Source organism: Vanacampus margaritifer, chromosome 11, assembly GCF_051991255.1.
Source record: "Vanacampus margaritifer isolate UIUO_Vmar chromosome 11, RoL_Vmar_1.0, whole genome shotgun sequence".
NCBI lineage: Eukaryota > Metazoa > Chordata > Actinopteri > Syngnathiformes > Syngnathidae > Vanacampus > Vanacampus margaritifer.
Window position 1 is genome coordinate 24248034 of NC_135442.1, and position 22484 is coordinate 24270517.

Consider the following 22484-nt stretch of genomic DNA (forward strand, 5'->3'; position numbering starts at 1 on the left):
TTCCTTATAAAATTATTTCTGCTGCTCCATTAACTGTGCAAGTACACTCAGAGTGACCACGACATCATCCTCACTATGAGATACTTTAGCATTATTAGGAAGCATGGTTTATCTTAACTTGGATGTAGCAGGTGTTGAAAGTTTAAGGTGTTCGAGACCACTGGCTGGTGACGATCAATGTCCCTGGAGTTTGCTTGATGATCAAGATTACTGTTGTTCAGCAGAAAAGCGGCACAGCTGCCCGCTGTGCCTGTCTCGGGTGAATAGCCTGTCAATACTGAATATGTTCTGATTGTGCACCTGTTTGTGCTGCTAGTACAGATACATAAAAATATAAAGTGGATTTGCGTTTGTTATTATAGCCTTTTATTATTAGTTGCCGAACAGCACCCCCCAACCCACTGGGTTGCCGGTCCGCGAAAATTGTGGACTTGTGTAAACCGGTCCGTACTGGAAAAAAGGTTGGGGACCACTGGTCTAAGGCCTTCCTCATGGGAGACTATGAGGGAGGCCACAGCGGCCTCTAATTAGCCATATGGTCCAAACCGATAGCTGCAGCATGCATGCCAGGGCACGGCCATTGGCCAAGGAGCAGAGCAAGATACCCTGTATCAAACCAGCAGGAATGAAGGTCCGCCAAATAGTGACGAGACTCAGGGATTGAGTGTGAGTAAACGCCACATGGTGTGAGAAGTGGGATTGACGACAAGAGAAAATAATTAACGACTGTTTTGAGTCACTGTGGAGAACCTTGGATTTCACGAAGCCCGCCACCTGGCTGGAGTGGAAACAAAGGTTTTCGCGGTACAGGGAAGCTACAATACGACGAGTCTGTGCAAGTCAGTGCACTAATCTATTCAATGGGAGCGGAGGTCGAGCACATATTTAAATCATTCACCTTCGACAACGCAGAAGATGCAAGAAAATATGACATAGTACTAGCGAAATTTGATGAACATTTCATACCGAAACGTAATGTCATCTACGAGAGGGCTAAATTCCTACTCGAGGAATCAGCTCGCTGGTGAACTAGCTGAAAACTGCGACTTCAGAGTAGTTGTAGTCAAGTCATGTGGGAACATTCAACTAGGCCGAGCCACTGCTAGTTAGGCCTGATTAAACGCATAAAGCTAAAATAAGTGAACGTTTTTGGTGATGTGGGCTGACTAAAGGGCGACCCTGTGAGGATCGTGCTCAAAGAGGGAGCCAGACCCTAATGTGTAGCTACATCACGGCATGTTCCAGTCCCACTGTTGCCCAAAGTGGAGGAGGAATTAAGACAAATGGAAGCAATGGGCATAATTGAGAAGGTAACACAACCAATTCAAACACAGAATATGCGTCGACTTAAAGAGACTGAATGATTGCGTGGAACGTAAGAAGGAGGATTGCGTGCTGCTGACTACCCTTATCACCCCACTGGGCAGGTATTATTTTAAAAGGCTTTCATTTGGCATCACATCCACACCCGAAATATTTCAAAGAAAATTGTCAGAACTACTGCAAGGGCATACTGGTGTGATAGTCTATATTGATGGCATTTTGTTTTTTGGAAAAACATGCATGATGAGAGATTCAGCAGAGGGATGGGGTCCATCAAGCTCAATAAGGAAAAATTCAAGCTGTCACAGCCCGAGTTAGAGTTTTTGGGTCATCACAGGCATGAGCTCTCCGACAAGCAGGTATTATTGATTATGAATTTAGGGGTGGAATGGTTCACAAATTCCACAGTTCGGTTTGGTTTTGTGCTCACGGTTTTCAGTTCAGTTTGGTATGCAGTTTTAAAAAAAAATTATGTATGGGAGTAAAAAGTAAAGTGATAAATATTAAAGAATATTATTTATTAATTCACGGCTAATTATAATTTTTGTATTATTATTTAAATTATTATTCTATTTATGCCAGTGGCATATAGTGGCAGGCATAACAAATAACTGCTCTTCAATTAGATGGCAAAAGGTAAAACCAGCCTGTGTGTATCAGTCTGTGGCCATTCATACAACAGAATAAGTCATAATTATATTAAATTATACATGATTATATTATACAAATATATCAGCTTTGTGTTCAACTACACAAGCCCAGATTTCACACTAAGTACATTTGTGACTAAACTGTGTTAAGATCATTATTTCAGTAGGAAAACTTTTTATTTTTGTTTGCTGGTTTACCGTGAGTGCCTTGGCTCCACAGATTGGAAAACAACTCTCAGATCAAATTACAATTATACTATTATAAAATGAAATTATTAAATAATTCTTACTTAATGGACATAAGACAAAGATGTGTCATAATTCATATCTAATATAGAGTTATCACTTACTCTACATGCTCTACATGATGTGTGAATGACCTCAGATCAAGCCCTAAGTATGCAACCTTGGTCTTCTCTTCATTCACATTGTAAACGCCACCACAATGGATCTCAAACGAAACAAACAAGATGTGCTTTAATGCAGATTTCCACCTTTATTTTGAGGGGATTTAAAGAACGGTCAACATTTGCCTCCCAGGCTAGGCCTTGATTCACCAATCCGACGTCGCAAGTTGGAAAGCATGCGGGCGTATTACGCTCGTATATTGCTCAACGCCTACTAACGTCGGCTAGCTGTGTGCTATGCTATCATCAATTATCCTTGGGTTGAACCAAACTCTCGTGTAAAACATGACACCTTAGTCGTGAACATAGCGATTTCCGGCTAGTTATAATTCCGAAGTCCGTTTCATGTACAACAAATCTTATGTTGGATTAATAAAGACTTGGCAGTGATGGCTCAAGACGCTAACCCTGGTAGCATCGTAACCTACTAGCGTCATGAAAGCCATGAACTTTCTCTGCCCACTCCGCTGCAATGATTGGCTGCAGCATGGCTCGAAGAATATGACGCACATGAGGCGGCGCCGTATTCATGGACGCCACCGTAACCATGGACGGCACCATAATGGATTAGTGCTCACAAGGGGATAAAAAAAAGAAAAGAAAAAGAGTTACGTGAAAGGACCGAACGGAACGCGGACGGACCGAACCAAAACTATTTAACCGATCGGATTTAACATTTTTCAAAAACCCTTCCAGTCCGAGGTGAATTACATTGGCCGCTACTTACCGAACAGGTCTACCCGTCTTCAGCCATTGAATGACCTGCTTAAGTCCAACACAGTATAGACATGGGGTCCTCCACAGGACCAGGCCTTTTCAGCTGTAAAAGCTCTGATTTCTTCAGCCCGAGCTCTGGCCTACTTCGAACCCAAAGGACCCACTGTTGTGAGTGGCGCCGCGAGTAGCTATGACCTCGGATATCTACTGTTGCAGGAGCATGACGGGGTACTGAAGCCAGTGGCATTCTGTTCCCGGACCATGACAGGAGCAGAGATATGCTCAAATAGAAAAAGAATGTTTGGCTGGAGTGTGGGCTTCGGAATGCCTTTAGCAGTATTTGTGCAGCTTAGAGTCATTCGAGCTCTACACAGACCACAACCCTATAGTCTCATTGATCAACTCAAAACACTTGGACACAACACTCCTCTGATGCCAACATCTTCTAAATAAGACTGATGAAATTTAACCCCATTGCTGTGTACGTTCCAGGAAATAAACTGGTTGCATGACACACAGTTGAGGCACCCCTTGCAGAGCACAGAACCAAATGACCTGGTCCAGGCGTACTTGGATGCCATAGAGCTGAGTGTGGGGGTTGAGGAAGCCTAACTTGAGCAGATTGAACATCAGATGGAGAGGGATGGCGAGTTGCAAGTCATCTTGAACTACACAAGAAATGACTGGCCCGACCATATCAAAAGCACTGCTATATCAGCCAAGCAGTATTTTCCCAAACGTGCAGGGATGAGTGAGCTGAATGGAGTACTGAGGCGTGGCACCTAGATCATCATTACATGCAGCATGCATGATGACATGCTTAAGAGAATACACCATGGTCACCAGGGCCTGACGAAATGAAGACAGCGCTGCAAAAATGCTGTCTGCTGGCCATTCATAGGAAATAACGTGAGAGGTCATACAGCCTTGCCAACACTGCAATATCAATCGACCAAGCAAGAATAGGGAGGCTTTAACTCTTTTACTGCCAAACGTTATCCAAATAAACAACCCTTAACAATCGAAAAGACAACCCCTACAAAAGTGTTTTATAAAATAAATGAAGATGATGTTCTATTTATCTTTTTTTTAATATATAATGAAAAGACCTCAACGTGCAATTTAGGGCACATTCTCTTCCTTTAAACATGGAGCATGAATTACAAGTAGCCTTTATCAAGAATATTGAAAAAAATTCAAGTACCGTATTTTCACGACCATAAGGCATATTATAAGCCACAATCACAGTTACGGGTGCTATTTGTGTGTTTAACACACACATAAGGCGCACCGCACTATTGGGCGCAGGCACGGTTAAACATACGCTATCTCAAAAGATATGGTAGCATGCTATTATGCTAAAACCTATGCTAGTGCTAGAGCATGTTTTTAAAAAGGCAGTGAGAGTAACAAAACTGAGTTTGGTTGAAGTAACAATGTAAACAGTGAGTTCAGTTGTACTTGAAGTATACAACAATGTACTCACGTTGCTTTTGATCAAGCCTAATCCACAAATCAGTCATAGTTCTTATGATCTTCTGTATCAGAAACAAACAACTGGGCAAATTATCCATCAAACACGTCAGGCTCCGTCTCATTGTCAGAGTCAGTCTCGTCGTGTCCTCGGAAATGGTGCTGGCTTTTGCGTTCGCCCAAGCATTCATGGTTGATTGACAAATTGTGGTGTAACTCGCACAGTGCTGCCTCCCAGTCTTGGTAAAGCTGTGTTCGCGAGCCTTTTCGAATGATAGCAAGCTCCGTGTTCATTTTCCAAACTTTATTTTTCACAGCAGATGAGAGATGTGCGCACATTTGAGTCACAGCGATAAGGAAGGAAAGGTGATACGTGGGAAAAACCAATCTGGTGTCTTTAATATGAGGTGTGATCTGTTTAGCTATACTGTGTAGACTTGCACTACTTCAAAGTGACTTTTGCGATGTCTGCTGCTGTAAGTGCACGTTGTTCAATAAAGCATTTTAAAAAGAAAGGAAAAAACGGAAACAATACACTACTGTATGTAGTAGTTTAGCCCGGACACCCCTTTATTTGGTATGTTCCATCTACCTCAACCCCTGTGCAAGCAAACCGTTCACTTTTGTAGGGAGGTGTGAATCAAACAATTAACTTGTAAGTGGCTCGTTAAGATCTGAAACCAGCAAAAAAGAAAATGATGAGGACACAAGTGAACAGTGAAACTGTTAATGAAAAGTGCAGAAGATGCTGTCCAACCAGCCAAGACCATTCTGAGGCAGGAAGACCCTAACCTGGCGCTTCTAATGTATCGATCCACAACAACAGAGCCAATAGGTGAGAGCCCTGCAAAACTCATGATGGGACGAAGTCTAAGTACAACTCTGCCAAACTTCAAGCCATGACCATGTTTCTCTTAAAATTGACGGTGAGAAAACATGGGATACAAGAGCTGTGGTGCAACAGGAGGAGCAGACGCCACGGTCATTCACATTGCAAACAGACTGAGAACCGCAGGAACATCCAGCAGGAGAATAAAGAAATTCTTGCTGACTCCTGAATGTCCCCTTCTGTGCCAACACATCCTGGGACAGTCTATCAAGAATCCAAACAGCCCCATCAGAGTCGCCACACCCAGACACTGTCCAACCAGAGCCAAAGATCAGCCCACCTGTCGTCACCAGGAGTGGAAGAGTGGTGAAGCCTAACAGATGTTATGATAGCTAGTTAGAGATGGGTTGCATATAGAGCAGAATAATCCCTGCCTCCATTCTCATAAAGGATCATGGTGGTCTACCCACTTCCCTTTAATTTAGTTGTTTTACGCAGTACTATTGTTTACAGGTGATTGTGTTCCATTTAAATCTTGAAAACAAAAGTCTTAATTTACACTACTTGGAAAAAAAAATGGAAGGTGCCAAGAAAAGATAGTGGGGGCGCATCAAACCCGCAGCCCCGATCGACAAGATCACAGGCCACCAACAAGGGAAAACAAGAACAGCGGAATGCAAAACAAAAGCAAGTCAACCGCAGAAGAAGGTTCAGTCTGTTTTCCGGGTTCCACTACCTTTTACCTTTTATTGTCCCTGTATTACTGTGGAACGCGTTGTCACATAGCATGTTGCCGGCAACAGGTAGGTGCACTTTAGATTACTGTAACTCTGGCACTGTTTGTGATATCTGAAAAATTTGAATGCTAAGACCTTGTTTTTTACAGAAAAGGTACTGTTATTACGGTAATTCCAATCCTGCCTCTCTCGTAAGCCTGGGAAGTTACAGTGAAAGAGTGTAGAGGGAAACAGCGGGGGGAGTTTCTGACGTCACATTTCTACATCAATTTGAACCAAAAAAATTAACAAGATGGTATGTTGCCTATATCGATACTAGTATTACATGGTAGCTTTCTATAGAACCGTTCACCAAGTCTGTGACTTTGTAGTACATACGTAATTGTGTGAAATCTGCATTGTTGGTGACGTTTTTCTAGAACAGTTATGTGTTGCCACGTCTTGTTTGTATCTTTAGAGTGTATGCCTTGTTTGTACTTTACAGTGTGTGTAACTAGCTGAATATTCAGTTGTTTTGTGATGAGGGACATACATTGCAATAAAAATGTCTCAGAAAGTAAAAAATATAAAAATAAATGTGGAAATAAATACAAAAATATATATAAAAATAGATTTAAATATAAATCAATAACTAAACAAGCTTTGCTCTCATATTTATTTATTTCACGCTGCAAAGGCTTTCAGCATGAAATGCATCATGAAATGTTATTCACATTAGGCGGTGGTCCCATGCGTGTCTTGGTTTGGACTCCAACAAGTAACTTGTCAAATTCTGCACATTTTTTTAATTGTAAAATACAACTTGACCCCAATCTCCACAAATATATGCATTATTATTAAATATATTACTACTAAATGTTGACGTGGACGTGTCTGCTTCACTGTGACTGGAATTCCCCCAGTACAGGCTTTTAAAGTACTGTAAAGGGCGGTCATTAAGCGCGTGTTAAAAAAAATTTGTGCCGTTTTAGGAACTTTAAATTAACTCAAAATTAATGCACTCATTTTGATAACCCTAATATATGAGCTTGATTCAGTGTCCCTTTTTTCCACAAATCCAAGGTGACAACCCTACCTGAGGCTAAAACCAAACTGTGGCAGGATTTTTACTTTCTGGACATGGATTTGGCATCTCTGAATTGAATTGCCTTATCAGCAAATTGGAATTAGTGTCCTTATTTTTGTCTTTGTCCTGGTACATCCGGTGGGATGGGGTGCAAGCCTTTTCAGCTTTTTTCCCCCCATTGTTGTTGACAAAATACATCTCCCTTCCTTTATTCCTGTACCTTTTAGATTCTGTGTGCAGCTTGTCTTCTTTCAGTCTGCTTGCATGAGATTTTAACCAAATCAATCACAAGACACAAAAAGCACATACGTGGTACCAGGCCACCATCATAGGTGTAAATTACAGAAGTTGAAATGCAATGTCTAATGTGACATGCATCAAAGTATTGCAGTAAAACAGGCGCTAAATGCCACCCATCCATCTATTTTTTTTTCCTATATGTACATGATTTTTTTCTGTTCAATCATTAAAGGTTTAACGCTCAGGAATGAAATGTTTTCTTTCCTTAATGTTCATTTACCATTGTGTTTTTAGTTTTTCATCAATAATTCAGTAGCTTACCTTGTCAAGCATGTGATCTCGCTCTTCTTCCACAGCAGAACACCATGCTGTCATATCGTTCTTTGTCTTTTGAGTCACTGTGACCACTGTCACATCGGAGCTTGGAGCCTCAGGAAACAGGTATTGCAAATCTGGTTATCACAAAATTTTTAAAATTTAAAACACTAGTAACAATGCTTAGGACAACATGATATTCTTGCCGTTTAACTCTTTGAATGCCAAAAACGTTAAATAACGTTTAGTAAAATCCTACGGAGGAGCGCCAAAGACGTTAAAAGACGTTCACCAAGTTTTTTTGTTTTTTTTGGAAACGGGTGGAGGAAAGCCTTGGCCAGCTGTGCTGAAAGTATCAAGCAGATCTAGTTAGTATAATGACTATTTTTGGGCACTAGAGGGCAGCGATTACTCTCTTTGGACAAGATTGGGTAGGCGTCAGTAGAAGATGTGAGGCGGAGCGAGAGTGTTGAGGGGAAAAAGGCTGAGGAAGCCATAATGGCGACCGGTTGCAAGCAGCTCACGCTTGAGCATTTTTTTCAAAGACGAAAAGCATCGACCAATGCTAAAGAGCACATTGATGACGACGATGATGATGATGGTGACTCCGAGGTTGACGCCGAAGTTGGAAGCGTTGACGCGGCGGCTATGATCACGTCATAAAGCCTCACTCACCGGCTAGCAATGCTAACGCTGGAAAACGCAGAGCACAACCGAGCACTTCTGCTCAGGCGAAGAAGAAGACACTGGTTATGGACTACGATGCCACCATGAATGGAGTGGATATGATGGATCAGAACATCTCTTACCACCCGGTATAGGAACAGGGTTAGGACATGAGGAAGCCAGACGTACCACCACTGTAACGTCACCGTATCATGATCCTGAGAGTAGACTTGATGGCCAAACACACACTGCAGTATATACTTGCTATTCCCCGGAAAAAAAAGCCAGCAAAAAAGTGTAGCGTCTGCAATCGCAGTGAAACTAATCTGTTGTGCAAATCCTGCTGCGTCCCCTTGCACGCAGGGGAGTGTTACAAAAAGAAAAACTGTATTTGAAACATCCACACAATTGTAAATAGTACCACGGTTGCACACATTTGTAAATAGTTTGCCAAATTGTTTTGTCAAATTGTTACACTGTTAAATGTAAATAAACGTATTTTGCTATCAAAAAACACTTTTTCATTGTTGGTGGTAGTGTTTTACAGAAGTAAAGCACTATTTAAGTGTTTGTGGCATCATTCATAGAAAAAAAAGGTGTCAAATTCACTAGAGTGCATGAAATAATATCGTTTCACAAAAAGCTTGATTTCTCCGTATTTTGTTTCAAAACAGAGCATTTGGGTGAAACTAACCATTTTCTATTGTTGATTACTGAAAAACGGAATAAGGTAGAAACAAACTTTTTTTTCTGATGAAAGATGAGAGTCCAATCTTTCATTTGGTAGTATGTGTGTTTCCATAGTCCAAACACAAAATTTTCTGTGGACCTTGAAAGATCAGTCAAAATGCTTAAATCGGCTGGCACCCACGGCATCCCTTTTCTGAAAACGTCTGGCAGTCAAAGAGTTAAAAAACAAAAAATCACAAAAAGGAGAGAAGACACATGATAAACTAGAGCTGCGGGCAGCTATAAAGGGCCCTCACAGCACATTCGAAGCAGAAATTATTTGAAAATGGCATAATAAACCTTTACATATTATGGATTATTTTTTTTGCCAGTGTGATGAGTGTGCTAAAACTCAATGAGTTTTGGTCAATGTTAAGACAATCAGCCTCCGTTTTATTTTTTGGCAATGAGTAATAAACCAAATCAAATAAATAACTTAGTAATGACACTTACAAAAGTATCAACATTTTGTACAAATATGAAAATACCATGTGTGGGGTGATTTTTTTTTGTCGACCCCAAGGGCTAAGTGGCACTATATTTATGACTAACTATTGTAATAGATACCTTCAGAGTTATTAAGCATTTCCTCTTTTTTTGATGAAGGAAATACTAACGGCAAAATTTGAGGCCCCGCCCTCATCATATAGTATTTCAAAAAGTTTCCAAAAAAAAAAGAAAACTGTTGGCAAATGGGCAAAAAGAATGCCACACAGTAAATGTGCAAAAATAGGCCAAAATTGGACATTCAAAAATTCATAACTCACTTCCTGTACATTTTAGGATATGGCTTCCGCTGACTTTTTTGTGTGTCTCGGGGCGCTCCACGTGCCTGCCAATTTTTGTAGCCCTCGGTCAAACGTGCCGGGATTGGTGCATATTTTTCCACGCTGGGGGGCGCTACATGTTATGGCGACTTCATAATACAAATTTTTTCCCCGAGCCCGAGGAGTGTACAAAGTTTGGTGAGTTTTCGTAAATGTTTAGGTCCCCAAAAAATGAGATAGTTTACCAAGAATAATAATAATAATAATAATATCCATCCATCCATCCATCATCTACCGCTAATCCGGGGTCGGGTCGCGGGGGCAGCAGCTTTAGCAGGGAAGCTCAGACTTCCCTCTCCCCAGCCACTTCAGCCAGCTCCTTCGACCGGATCTCAAGGCGTTTACAGGCCAGCCGAGAGACATAGTCTCTCCAGCGTGTCCTGGGTCGTCCCCGGGGCCTCCCGCCGGTGGGACATGCCCGGAACACCTCTCCAGGGAGGCGTCCAGGAGGCATCCGAACCAGATGTCCGAGCCACCTCAACTGGTTTCTCTCAACGTGGAGGAGTAGCGGCTCGACACTGAGTCCCTCCCGGTTGACCGAGCTTCTCACCCTAACTCTAAGAGAGAGCCCAGATACTAGGAGTGTGAATTATCTAATACCTGGCGATTTGACTCGTATCACGATTCATAGGTCACGATTCATAGGTCACGATTCGATTCAATACCGATTAATCCCGATACGAATCCGTAAATTGATTATTGCGGGGTTTTTTTTTACTCAAATTTAGAAAATACTATTCAGTAAAATTGTACATGTACACTGTAAGATTTGTATGAAAATTTATTTATTTATCTGAAAATTCAGGCTTATAACTGAGCCACTGGATTTAACAAACAGGTGTTTCATGTTTGAACAGCACTGAAATAAAATATTAAGGCTTAATGTTCCTTCAATATAACATTCTTCCATGCTTAATGTGTGAATACTAACCCTAAGTAAGACGTTTTGTTGAATATTCTGATAAAAAAATGTATGTTTAAAAATCGATTCGGCCGCATATCGAATCGATTCGAGAGTTGCGTGCTGTAATATCGCGATATATTGCCGAATAGATTTTTTCTAACACTCCTACTGGATACCCCGCGGATGAAAATCATTTTGGCCGCTTGTATCCGGGATCTTGTTCTTTCAGTCACGACCCACAGCTCGTGACCATAGGTGAGGGTAGGAACGTAGATCGACCGGTAAATCGAGAGCTTTGCCTTTCGGCTCAACTCCTTCTTTACCACAACGGACCGATACACAGTCCGCATCACTATAGACGCTGCACCGATCCGCCTGTCGATCTCCCGCTCCAACCTACCCTCACTCTTGAACAAGACCCCAAGATACTTAAACTCCTCCACTTGGGGCAGGGTCTCATCCCACTCCACCCTTCTCCAACTGAGGACACCATGGTCTCGGATTTGGAGGTGCTGATTTTCATCGCCGCGTACGGCTCCAGCGAGAGTTGGAGATCACGGCTTGAAGAAGCCAACAGCACCACATCATCTGCACCACACAACATCATCTGTTGAGGCCACCAAACCGGACCCCCTCAACGCCTCGGCTGCGCCATGAAAAATGTGTCCATAAAAGTTATGAACAGAATCGGTGACAAAGGGCAACCTTGGCGGAGTCCAACCCTCACTGGAAACAAATTCTACTTACTGCCGACCAAACTCTGACATCGGTCGTACAGGGACCGAACAGCCTGTATCAGGGGGCTTGGTACCCCGTACTCCCGAAGCACCCCCCACAGGACTCCCCGAGGGACACGGTCAAACGCCTTCTCCAAGTCCACAAAGCACATGTGGAATGGTTGGGCGAACTCCCATGCACCCCTTGAGGACCCTGCCGAGGGTGTAGAGCTGGTCCACTGTTCTACAGTTGGGAAAGAAAACCACACTGCTCCTCTTGAATCCGAGATTCAACTTCCTGACGGGCCGTCCTCTCCAGCACCCCTGAATAGACCTTACTAGTGAGGTTGAGGAGTGTGATCCCTCTATAGTTGGAACACACCCTCCGGACCACCACCGGCACTGTCCCTGATGTCCACGCGATGTTGTAGAGGCGTGTGTCAACCACAAAAGCCCCACAACATCTACAGCCCTTAGGAACTCCGGGCGGATCTCATCCACCCCCGGGGCCCTGCCACTGAGGAGCTTTCCAACCACCTCAGTGACTTCGGTCCCAGAGGGGAGCCCACCTCAGAGTACCCAGACCCTGCTTCCTCAAAGAAAGACGTGTCGGTGGAATTGAGGAGGTCTTCGAAGTATTCTCCCCACCGATTCACAATGTTTCGTGTCGAGGTCAGCAGCACCCGATTTCCACTATACACAATGTTAATGGCGCACTGCTTTCCTCTCCTGAGACGCCAGATGGTGGACCAGAATTATTCGAAGCCGTCCGTAAGTACTTTTCCATGGCCTCACCGAACTCCTCCCATGTCCGAGTTTTTTCCTCAGCGACCGCCGAAGCTGTATTCCGCTTGGCCAGCCGGTACCTGTCAGCAGCCTCCGGAGTCCCACAGGCCAAAAAGGCCCAACAAGACCTTCAGCTTGACAGCATCCCTTACCATTGGTGTCCACCAGCGGGTTCGAGGATTGCCGCCACGACAGGCACCAACCACCTTACGGCCGATCGGAATCGGCCGCCTCAACAATGGAAGCGCGGAACATGGTCCACTCAGACTCAATGTCCTCCACTTCCCTCTGGATAAGTTCTGCAAGTCCCCAAAAATTTGATCGTTTACCAAGAAGAAGAAAAATAATTCTTACAAAAATGAGGGACCTCGCAGCGGTAGCTGCTCAGGCGCTAATAATTATAATAATTCTGAGAAGTACATAAACTTTTGCGTCAACATCTTCTGCAAAGTGTAAGAATGGGGACTTTTTGTAGATGACCAGAAAGTTCCAAAAGGAAGTGAACAAGTTATAAATAACTTAAAAGGCTCTTTGCTCTTTCCCATACTGACAAGCGGTCAGACTGGACCGAGCTGCGCGGATTGCTCTGCCAGAAAATGTGTATTTTTCAGCTTTTTGTAGTGCAGCTAGAGCAATGTTTTTCTCTACTAGCCATACGCAAAAATAGTTAACTAAGGACAGATAAAAAAGGAACGCACTTGTGCCATGCTAGGGAGAAGCTAATGAGCAATCTAAATTCTCAGAATAGCCTAACTGTTTTTAGTCAAATTAGATTATCGTGTGACTAGGCGACCTGATCAGTCGTTTATCCACTTAAATTGAATTATATCACTTTACAGTGTGATAATGCTATTTTCAACCGATACCGATAAACCAATAACTTAGAAAGTGCCAAAGTCAATAACCGATAAGTAAGCCTATAAGTGTTAATTAACTTAAATACAAATATACTTTCGAGTCCTACTATAAGTCTAATATGTACAAATATATTGAAACATTGTGTAAAGCACCATAAAGGTGACTTTTATTGATATGTCTGCTTCAAAGACAACCAGTTACTCATTTTGAGTTTGCCAAAACAAAAGTCATGTTTTAAAAATGCAACAAAAAATTGCAAGGGTAACATTTTGGGCACCCCTCCGTGAGTCATCACCTTATCGTGGTGGAGTGGTTTGCGTGTCCCAATGAGCCTGGGAGCTATGTTGTCCGGGGCTTCATGCCCCTGGTAGGGCCACCCATGGCAAACAGGTCCTACGTGAGGGACCAGACAAAGCATGGCTCAAACGACCCCAATGATGAACACAAACTTTGGATCCTCGTTTCCCTTGCCCGGACACGGGTCACCGGGGCCCCCCTCTGGAGCTAGGCCTGGAGGTGGGGCTCGAAGGTGAGCGTCTGGTGGCCGGGCCTATACCCATGGGGCCCGGCCGGGCACAGCCCGAAAAGGCAACGTGGGTCCCCCTTCCCATGGGCTCACCACCGGTGGAAGGGGCCAAAGGGGTCGGGTGCGCAGTGAGTTGGGTGGCAGCCAAAGGCGGGGGCCTTGGCGGTCTGACCCCCGGCTACTGAAGCTAGCTCTGGGGACATGGAATGTCACCTCTCTGACAGGGTTCACGTGTCTTGGGGTCTTGTTCACGAGTGAGGGTAGGTTAGAGCAGGAGATCGACAGGCGGATCGGTGCAGCGTCTGCAGTGATGCGGACGCTGTATCGGTCCGTTGTAGTGAAGAAGGAGCTGAGCCGAAAGGCAAAGCTCTTGATTTACCGGTCGATCTACGTTCCTGCCCTCACCTATGGTCACGAGCTGTGGGTCATGACCGAAAGAACAGGATCCAGGATACAAGCGGCCGAAATGAGTTTCCTCCGCAGGGTAGCCGGGCTCTCCCTTAGAGATAGGGTGAGAATTTCGGTCACACTGGAGAGACTATGTCTCTCGGCTGTCCTGGGAACGCCTTGGGGTCCCGTCGGAGGAGCTGGCTGAAGTGGCTGGGGAGAGGGAAGTCTGGGCTTCCCTGCTAAAGCTGCTCCCCCTGCGACCCGACCCCGGATAAGCGGAAGAAGACTGACGGACGGACGGACATTTTGGGCAGACACAGTAAAGAAAGCCCACAATGGCGACTGCCATGTCGCCATGATGCATCTTCTGTCAACACGAGGTCGCGGGCATTATAACGTCACAAATATGCAACACTACCATAGGAGAGGGGAGGGGTTGAGGAGTTGGGCACAACTTGAGCCACAACCACAATAAATGGACCAACTCGGCAAGTATATTATTATCTGCGGATTTCTTTGTTATCTGGTTTATCTGTAAGACATCAAATTAGTCGATAGTTGCTGATAATTATCGGCCACCGATATTAAAGTGCATCCCTACTTAACTCTTTGACTGCCAACCATTTTCAGAAAAGAGAACATGTGGGTGCCAGCTGATTTAGAGCATTTTGACTGATCTTTCAAGGTCCACAGAAAATTTTGTGTTTGGACTATGGAAACACTTACTACCAAATGAAAGATTGAACTCTCATCTTTCATCAGAAAAAAAAGTTTGTTTCTACCTTATTCAGTTTTTCAGTAATCAACAATAGAAAATATATTAGTTTCACCCAAATGCTCTGTTTTCGACCAAAATACGGAGAAATCAAGCTTTTGTGAAACGATATTTCATTCCCTCTAATGAATTTGACAGCTTTTTTTTCCATGAATGATGCCACAAACACGTAAACAGTGCTTTACTTCTGTAAAACACTACCACCAACAATGAAAAAGTGTTTTTTGATAGCATAATAAGTTTATTTACATTCAACAGTGTAACAATTTGACAAAACAATTTGGCAAACTATTTACAAATGTGTGCAACTGTGCATGTGTGGTACAATTTACAATTGTGTGGATGTTTCAACTACACCGTTTTTCTTTTTGTGTGGTATATTGTGTAACACTCCCCTGCGTGCAAGGGGACGCAGCAGGATTTGCACCACAGATTAGTTTCACTGCGCTTGCCCCTTCGCGTGCAGACCCTACACTTTCTTGCCGGCCTTTTTTTCCGGGGAGTAGCAGGTATAGAACCAGTGTCTTCTCCGTGATCAGACTGTACCCACTCCTCCGATGAATATGCAGTGGACTCAGGGTACTCTTCATCGTCCGATTGAACGTCCGCCTGTGCAGAAGTGCTCGGTTGTGCACCACGTTTTCCGGCGTTAGCATCGCTAGCCAGTGAGGCTTTACGACGTGATCGAAGCCGCCGCGTCAACGCTTCCAACTTCGGCGTCAACCTCTGAGTCACCATCATCATCATCAATGTGCTCTTTAGCACTGGTCGATGCTTTTCGTCTTTGAAAAAAATGCTCAAGCGTGAGCTGCTTGCAACCGGTCGCCATTTTCGCTTCCTCAGCCATTCTCCCCTCAACACTCTAGCTCCGCCTCACGTCTTCTACTACTGACTCTTACCCGATCTTGTCCAAAGAGAGTCATCGCTGCCAACTAGTGCCCACAAATAGTCATTATACTAACTCGATCTGCTTGATACTTTGAGCACAGCTGGCCAAGGCTTTTCTCCACCCGTTTCCCCCCCCCAAAAAAAACATAGTTAACGTCTTTTAACGTTTTGGGCGGCATTCATTTGGATTTTACTAAACGTTATTATACGTTTTTAGCGGTCAAAGGGTTAAAGGCATTTTACCCATGACTTTGTAGCAATTGGATGTTGCTACCCCTAACCACCGCAAATTTGAGTTGAATTGCTCTTTGACGCTGGATTGAAACATATTTCCTTAGAACCTGTGTAAGTAGAATGACTTCAAATTGACAGTAATTTTTGGTTTGGTAAGATTTTATTCTTTCTCTTTTTATTTTTTTATTTATTTTTGCTATCATAACTTTTGGGCTACTTTTGCTATTAAATCTTCTATCTTAAATTTAAACCTATTTTTGTCATTTGTATTGAATTTTTCCACGTAACTCATTTGCTCCCAAAAAATATAAAAATTTAAAATGTTTAAAGTGTCCCAAAGACGTATTTATACGTTTTTATTATTTTTTTTATGCTAGGGCATAAAAAGGCTTTGATGAAGCCTCTCAACTGCAGAGAACAGTTAAAGAAATTGTAGTTATTACAAAAACGGCCAGCAGGTGGCAGCAGAGCAAAAGAGATCAACCACGGCCATGTTGAAAAAAGCTCATTTACCCACAGTTCTATACAGATTTGTGAATAATGATGAAACTTAACTATACAGGGAGTCCTCGAGCTATGTCGCACGCGACCTACGTCGTTTCGACTTTACGGCGCCCGTGCCTCGTCCGTAGCGCCTTCTTTTTCGTTAATTTCACACAGTAATCACGGCATTTTAAAGTTACTCAAAGTTGTGTTGTAACTTCCAGCAACGGACGTCCATCAGCCGGTCTGCTGGCCATCAGGGACGTCACATTTCCATGTTTAAACTTGAATTAGCTCCTCTCCGCCATCCATCAGCATTGACTGTCCGTGCGGAAACACAAAATATTTTTTCCGGCATCTTCTGGGTCGCGCAAATATATATATTTTTTTAAATAACTGTACAAAGTATTTTAATGTAAATATAGACTTTAGCGAGGAAATCCGACTTAAGTCGAAATTCAGGTTAGATTACCAGCGTAGGAACGGAACTCCGCCGTAACTTGAGGGCTCCCTGTATTCTAATGCTAATTGCTGCAAAACGGAAACAGAAACTTTTTTTCCTGATGAAATAAGACTCCAATCTTTTCTTTTGGTAGGTCCCATGTTTTTATAGCAATTGTAACGAATATTGCCCGTCACCCTCAATTTTTTTATTTTATTTGCCTTTTTAAACATTCCCCCTGGGGAATGTGTGTGCGTGTCTTAAACCTGTTTTTTTAGTTCAAAAAGAACTCTTTGAAGTTCCCTCCAGCAGGGACTGGACTTCCCTTTACAACCCACAGGAAACACATAGCTTAGCGCCTACGGACCGGAAAGCCTGTTTAGCAAGCAAACTAGCAATAAGACTGCTTTTCAGTCCCCAGACCATCTTTTATGGTCTATCCACAGGAGTCAGCCATGTGTTGTTGGAAACAACGCCCCTTGGAAGTTATACGGTACAACAGTGCCCTCCAGCGGTCACTATCTGTTATCCTCAAGAATCCTGCCGCTCCTAATTAATCTGAAGTTTACATAATTCGGGACATAAACGGACTCTATGTGCTTGACTGACTTCTGCTGTTTAGCTTTGTACACAACCTATATGTCTATCTCAAATGAATGATGTGTGTAACTTCTGTAGCCACTTAAGTTTATCTTATTAGTAAGCTTAGCGGATTCAATAACTTTATTATCGCGGTAATGTTTGAAATGTGTTCAGAATTATAAATGAAGCATCTGGCTTGTCAATTTTGATCAAAACATTATCAAATGCTATCACAAAAGCTTGGTCTAAGTCGACCAAATCTGCTTCATGCGCACGGAAGAGGCGGGACCAAACTGCCGGCCCCCTGGGACACAGTTTAAAAGCCAGCGGGCGAAGGAACGTCCTTCTCTTGCCCTCCTGCTCTTCCCCTCTTGCCCTCTTCTTCTTTGCCCTATGAACTTCTCCTGACCATCACGAGAGAAGTAGTTTGCCGAACGCTGAGAGCGACCACGCGGCTTCTTTCTTTGAGCCCCGGACTTGACCCACAGCGCGCGCCCCAAAGCGCGCATCACGCAAGGACTCGCAGCCACACTGCGCATCCCCAAAGCGCGCGTCTGTTCCTGCCAAGAGCCGACCAACCTACCTTCCGCTCTCTGAATCACGCAGCGCCCCGCCGACCCGGTTCCACGACGGCTGTTAGGCACCAAGCCGCTGCGCGCCAGCAACCCCTTTCTGCTCCAGCCGTGCGCCCGAGACAAACCGCCGCGCCCAAACCGACTGCCTGCGGCCTCTCAACCGCTAAAGCACATCACGACCAGCAGCCAGAGACTCCAGGGGAGCATTCCAGCTGCGCGTGCGCCAACCGCCCAGATCGCATCCAACGGAGTTTTCTTCAACTGAGGGTCGACGTCCCTCTCTCTCTCGTATATCTGAAGCAGCCCGTGAGTGCACCTTCATTGCAATCTGACCATATACTACTGGTGCAACGTTTTATTCAAATATAAAAGGATTGACAGGTCAAAACGCTTCCATCTCTAATCCCCATCTTCCTTTTTCATCTACCTTTTTTATCTTAGTTAGGTTAGATGTTTGCTTTTTATCTTTGATTCGCATTTTTATTCCGTTTCATTAATAGGTTAGGTTGTGACTGATATATGTGTGTGTTTACTAAATAAATTTGTTGTCTAGAAATTCTATTTCTGCCGAATCCTTTGTGTTTACTGAGTGGATTAGTAATTCTCTTATTAAAGCAAAGAACTCCATGATTAACTAAAGTAGCAACTTCAGATTATTAATACTTAATAGGATTTTTATCATTTATTTTGTTCCTACAAACAAGCAAAGTCAACGTGGTGCCCCAGAGATTGCCCCTCAGTACCGTCTAAATTTCTCACAAGCCATTATGGCAACCCAAATACTCGCTACATACTGTAATAGAACACAATATTCTGTGGGCCTTGCAAAATCAGTCAAAATCCTGTAAAACAATTTAGGGGGTTGCTTCAGTGAAAATGTCTGGGAGTGAATGAGTTAAAGAGAATAAATGTTTGCTGAGCCTCAATTCACTTTTTTTCTTTTTTGTGTTGTGTCAGTGAATTACCTTGCTTTAGTTTTTCAGGGCATGACTGTATGACACACTCCACAGATGACTGGTTTGCTTTAATGGTATTGTGATTCGTGGCTGTCTCATCCTGCACATTCATAAACACAAACACACGAAAACACATACACACACAAAAACAAGAGTGTTAAGGTTTATATTTTTGTTCAGTGTAGTTTTGCTGTGATTCAAAATTTCAATTGCAGGTGAATAGTGCTAATTTATCACATATCACTGCCCTGAGACAACAATTAGGGGAAAAAATCTTGACTTTTCGAAATACTATACAATGGGGACCGGGCATAACATTTTCTGTTTCATATTTGCTTCGCCACAAAGGAGAAAATATTTACTCCCGTGTTCATGTGCCAAAAATGACATATGTATTTAAAATGTATATTATTAGTAGGGCCCGACCGATTAATCGGCTGCCGATTAGAATCAGCCGATTATTGCCCTTCAAACATCGGCCAAAACAATCGGCCAAATGAGCCAACTGGCCGATTATTTTCCCCTTAACGCTATCATCGAAGAAAACCGAAGTTTCCGACTCTGTGAAAGTACCCTGAATGCACCATTTTGTTTGCGTAGCATTAGCAACTAGCAAGTGTGTAGCGTGGTGTTATTCTGGTTATCCTGTTGTCCCTAAATGTCCTTTAAGATGTTTAATGACGCCCCAGTTGGAGTTAACTGTTAAACTAAACACACGAGGCTAAGAATTACATCCAATGTATATTTAAATACAAAAAAGTATTTGTTTTAAAAACATCGCTAGCATAGCGCTAATGCTAAAAGCGAATTGGGGATCCCATTCAAATGCTAACAGGATGTTAGCATCGACTTCGGGAGTGTTTTTCCTTCAAGTAACGAATATTTACACACAAATGCTGTGGGAACACATACCCACAGGTGAGATAACACTACGCAAAGGCACTCAATGTGTGAAAAACAAGTTATTTTAATAGAATCCAATCACACTTTCTCCTGTACTCACTTTAAGTGTGTACACCATTAAATTAATTTGATGCATTAAATATATAATTTTAAATAATCAGCAATCGGTATTTTTTACCCGCCAAAAATCAATATCGGACTAAAAAAATGCATATCGGTCGGGCCCTAATTGGTAGTCATGACCTGAAGGCATTTACAAAGGTCCCTCACTTTTCGCGAGTGATACTTTCTAAGCCCTATAGTACTGTACTAACTAGTGCTGCAACGGATCACAAAAGTCACGGTTTTGGATCGGATCACGGATTTGAGTCATGGATCGGATCGTTTTTCAGATCAGGAAAAAAAACGACAAATACTACTTTGTCTTAATTCATTCTGTAAAACGTTTTCCGCCCATTAACTCTTTGACTGCCAAAAACCGTTTAGTAAAATCCTACGGAGTGCCAAAGACGTTAAAACACGTTCACTATGTTTTTTTTTGTTTTTTTTGGGAAACGGGTGGAGGAAAGCCTTGGCCAGCTGTGCTGAAAGTATCAAGCAGATCTAGTTAGTATAATGCCTATTTTTGGGCACTAGATGGCAGCGATGACTCTCTTTGGACAAGATTGGGTAGGCGTCAGTAGAAGACGTGAGGCGGAGCTAGAGTGTTGAAGGGAGAATGACTGAGGAAGCGAAAATGGCAACCGGTTGTAAGCAGCTCACGCTTGAGCATTTTTTTCAAAGACGAAAAGCATCCACCAATGCAAAGAAAGAGCACATTGATGACGACGATGATGATGATGGTGACTCCGAGGTTGACGCCGAAGTTGGAAGCGTTGACGCGGAGGCTATGATCACGTCATAAAGCCTCACCGGCTAGCGATGCTAACGCCGGAAAACGCGGAGCACAACCGAGTACTTCTGCTCAGGCGGACGTTCAATCGGACGACGAGTCCAATGCATATTCATCGGAGGAGTGGGTACAGTCTGATCACGGAGAAGACACTGGTTCTGGACTACGATTCCACCATGAATGTAGTGGATAAGATGGATCAGAACATCTACCACCCGGTATAAGAACTGAAGGACATGAGGAAGCCAAACGTAACACCACCGTAACGTCACTGTATCATGATCCTGAGAGAAGACTTGATGGCAACATGGCCAAACACACACTGCACGATATACTTGCTATTCCCCGGAAAAAAAAGCCAGCAAGAAAGTGTAGCGTCTGCACGCGAAGGGGCAATCGCAGTGAAACTAATCTGTTGTGCAAATCCTGCTGCGTCCCCTTGCACGTAGGGAAGTGTTACAAAAAGAAAAACTGTATTTGAAACATCCACACAATTGTAAATAGTACCACGGTTGCACACATTTGTAAATAGTTTGCCAAATTTTTTTGGGCAAATTGTTACACTGTTGAATGTAAATAAACGTATTTTGCTATCAAAAAACACTTTTTTATTGTTGGTGGTAGTGTTTTACAGAGGTAAAGCACTGTTTAGGTGTTTGTGGCATTATTCATGGGAAAAAAAGGTGTCAAATTCACTAGAGTGCATGAAATAATATCGTTTCACAAAAAGCTTGATTTCTCCGTATTTTGTTTCAAAACAGAGCATTTGGGTGAAACTAACCATTTTCTATTGTTGATTACTGAAAAACGGAATAAGGTAGAAACAAACTTTTTTTTCTGATGAAAGATGAGAGTCCAATCTTTCATTTGGTAGTATGTGTGTTTCCATAGTCCAAACACAAAATTTTCTGTGGACCTTGAAAGATCAGTCAAAATGCTTAAATCGGCTGGCACCCACAGCATGCCTTTTCTGAAAACGTCTGGCAGTCAAAGAGTTAAATAAATAAAAAAATCTATTCAAAATGTTCAAGCCGTTTAAGATTTAGGAACACAACTTTAAGTGCAATATGAGGCAGAAACATTCTTATTATGTACATGGTCCATGTGTAAAGTAACAAGGTATTACTGGCTTAAAGTTGTGATATTTTTAGACATTGATGCGGGCATAAGTAGAGATGTGCATGTGAATTTTGGTGGCGATTGGCCATAGTTTTCTAACATTAAGCCATGTCAAGGTTTTTCTCTATAGTGAATGCCTGTGTAAGTACAGTATCGGCCATTTTGGACAGTCACGTGATCATTGTGACGTATCGGGTGCATTAAACAAGCGAAGTACAACATCCCTTCAGATGACTACAAAGAGTCTCACGAGAAATTATTGCATCCCACGGCAGACATACACAAAGGTGGAATTACACCCTATAGCAAAGAAGCACTTCTTCAAAAGCCATACAGCAACGGGGGACTCGACAAAGATTTGTGTCCAACCGAAAGTAGAGTTGAAACTGTGGCTCGATAAGGACGATGTATTCAGCCGGCCCGTAGCGACTAGAGTTAGGGACCATCTGCACAATACAGAGGCTCAAATTAACAGT

At 43.0% G+C, this 22484-nt stretch overlaps 1 protein-coding gene across 5 annotated transcripts in view; it reads right to left on the minus strand.

The window, feature by feature from the left end:
* mmadhcb (metabolism of cobalamin associated Db) overlaps positions 1–22484 on the minus strand; it is a 90073-nt gene that overhangs the window by 43970 nt on the left and 23619 nt on the right. For all 5 annotated transcript variants that reach the window (XM_077580432.1, XM_077580434.1, XM_077580430.1 and 2 more), the window contains 2 exons: positions 19104–19194; positions 7764–7894 (listed from right to left, as the gene is read on the minus strand). In XM_077580432.1, coding sequence (XP_077436558.1) covers positions 7764–7894; positions 19104–19194 — 222 coding nt within the window. The remainder of the gene's footprint in view (positions 1–7763; positions 7895–19103; positions 19195–22484) is intronic.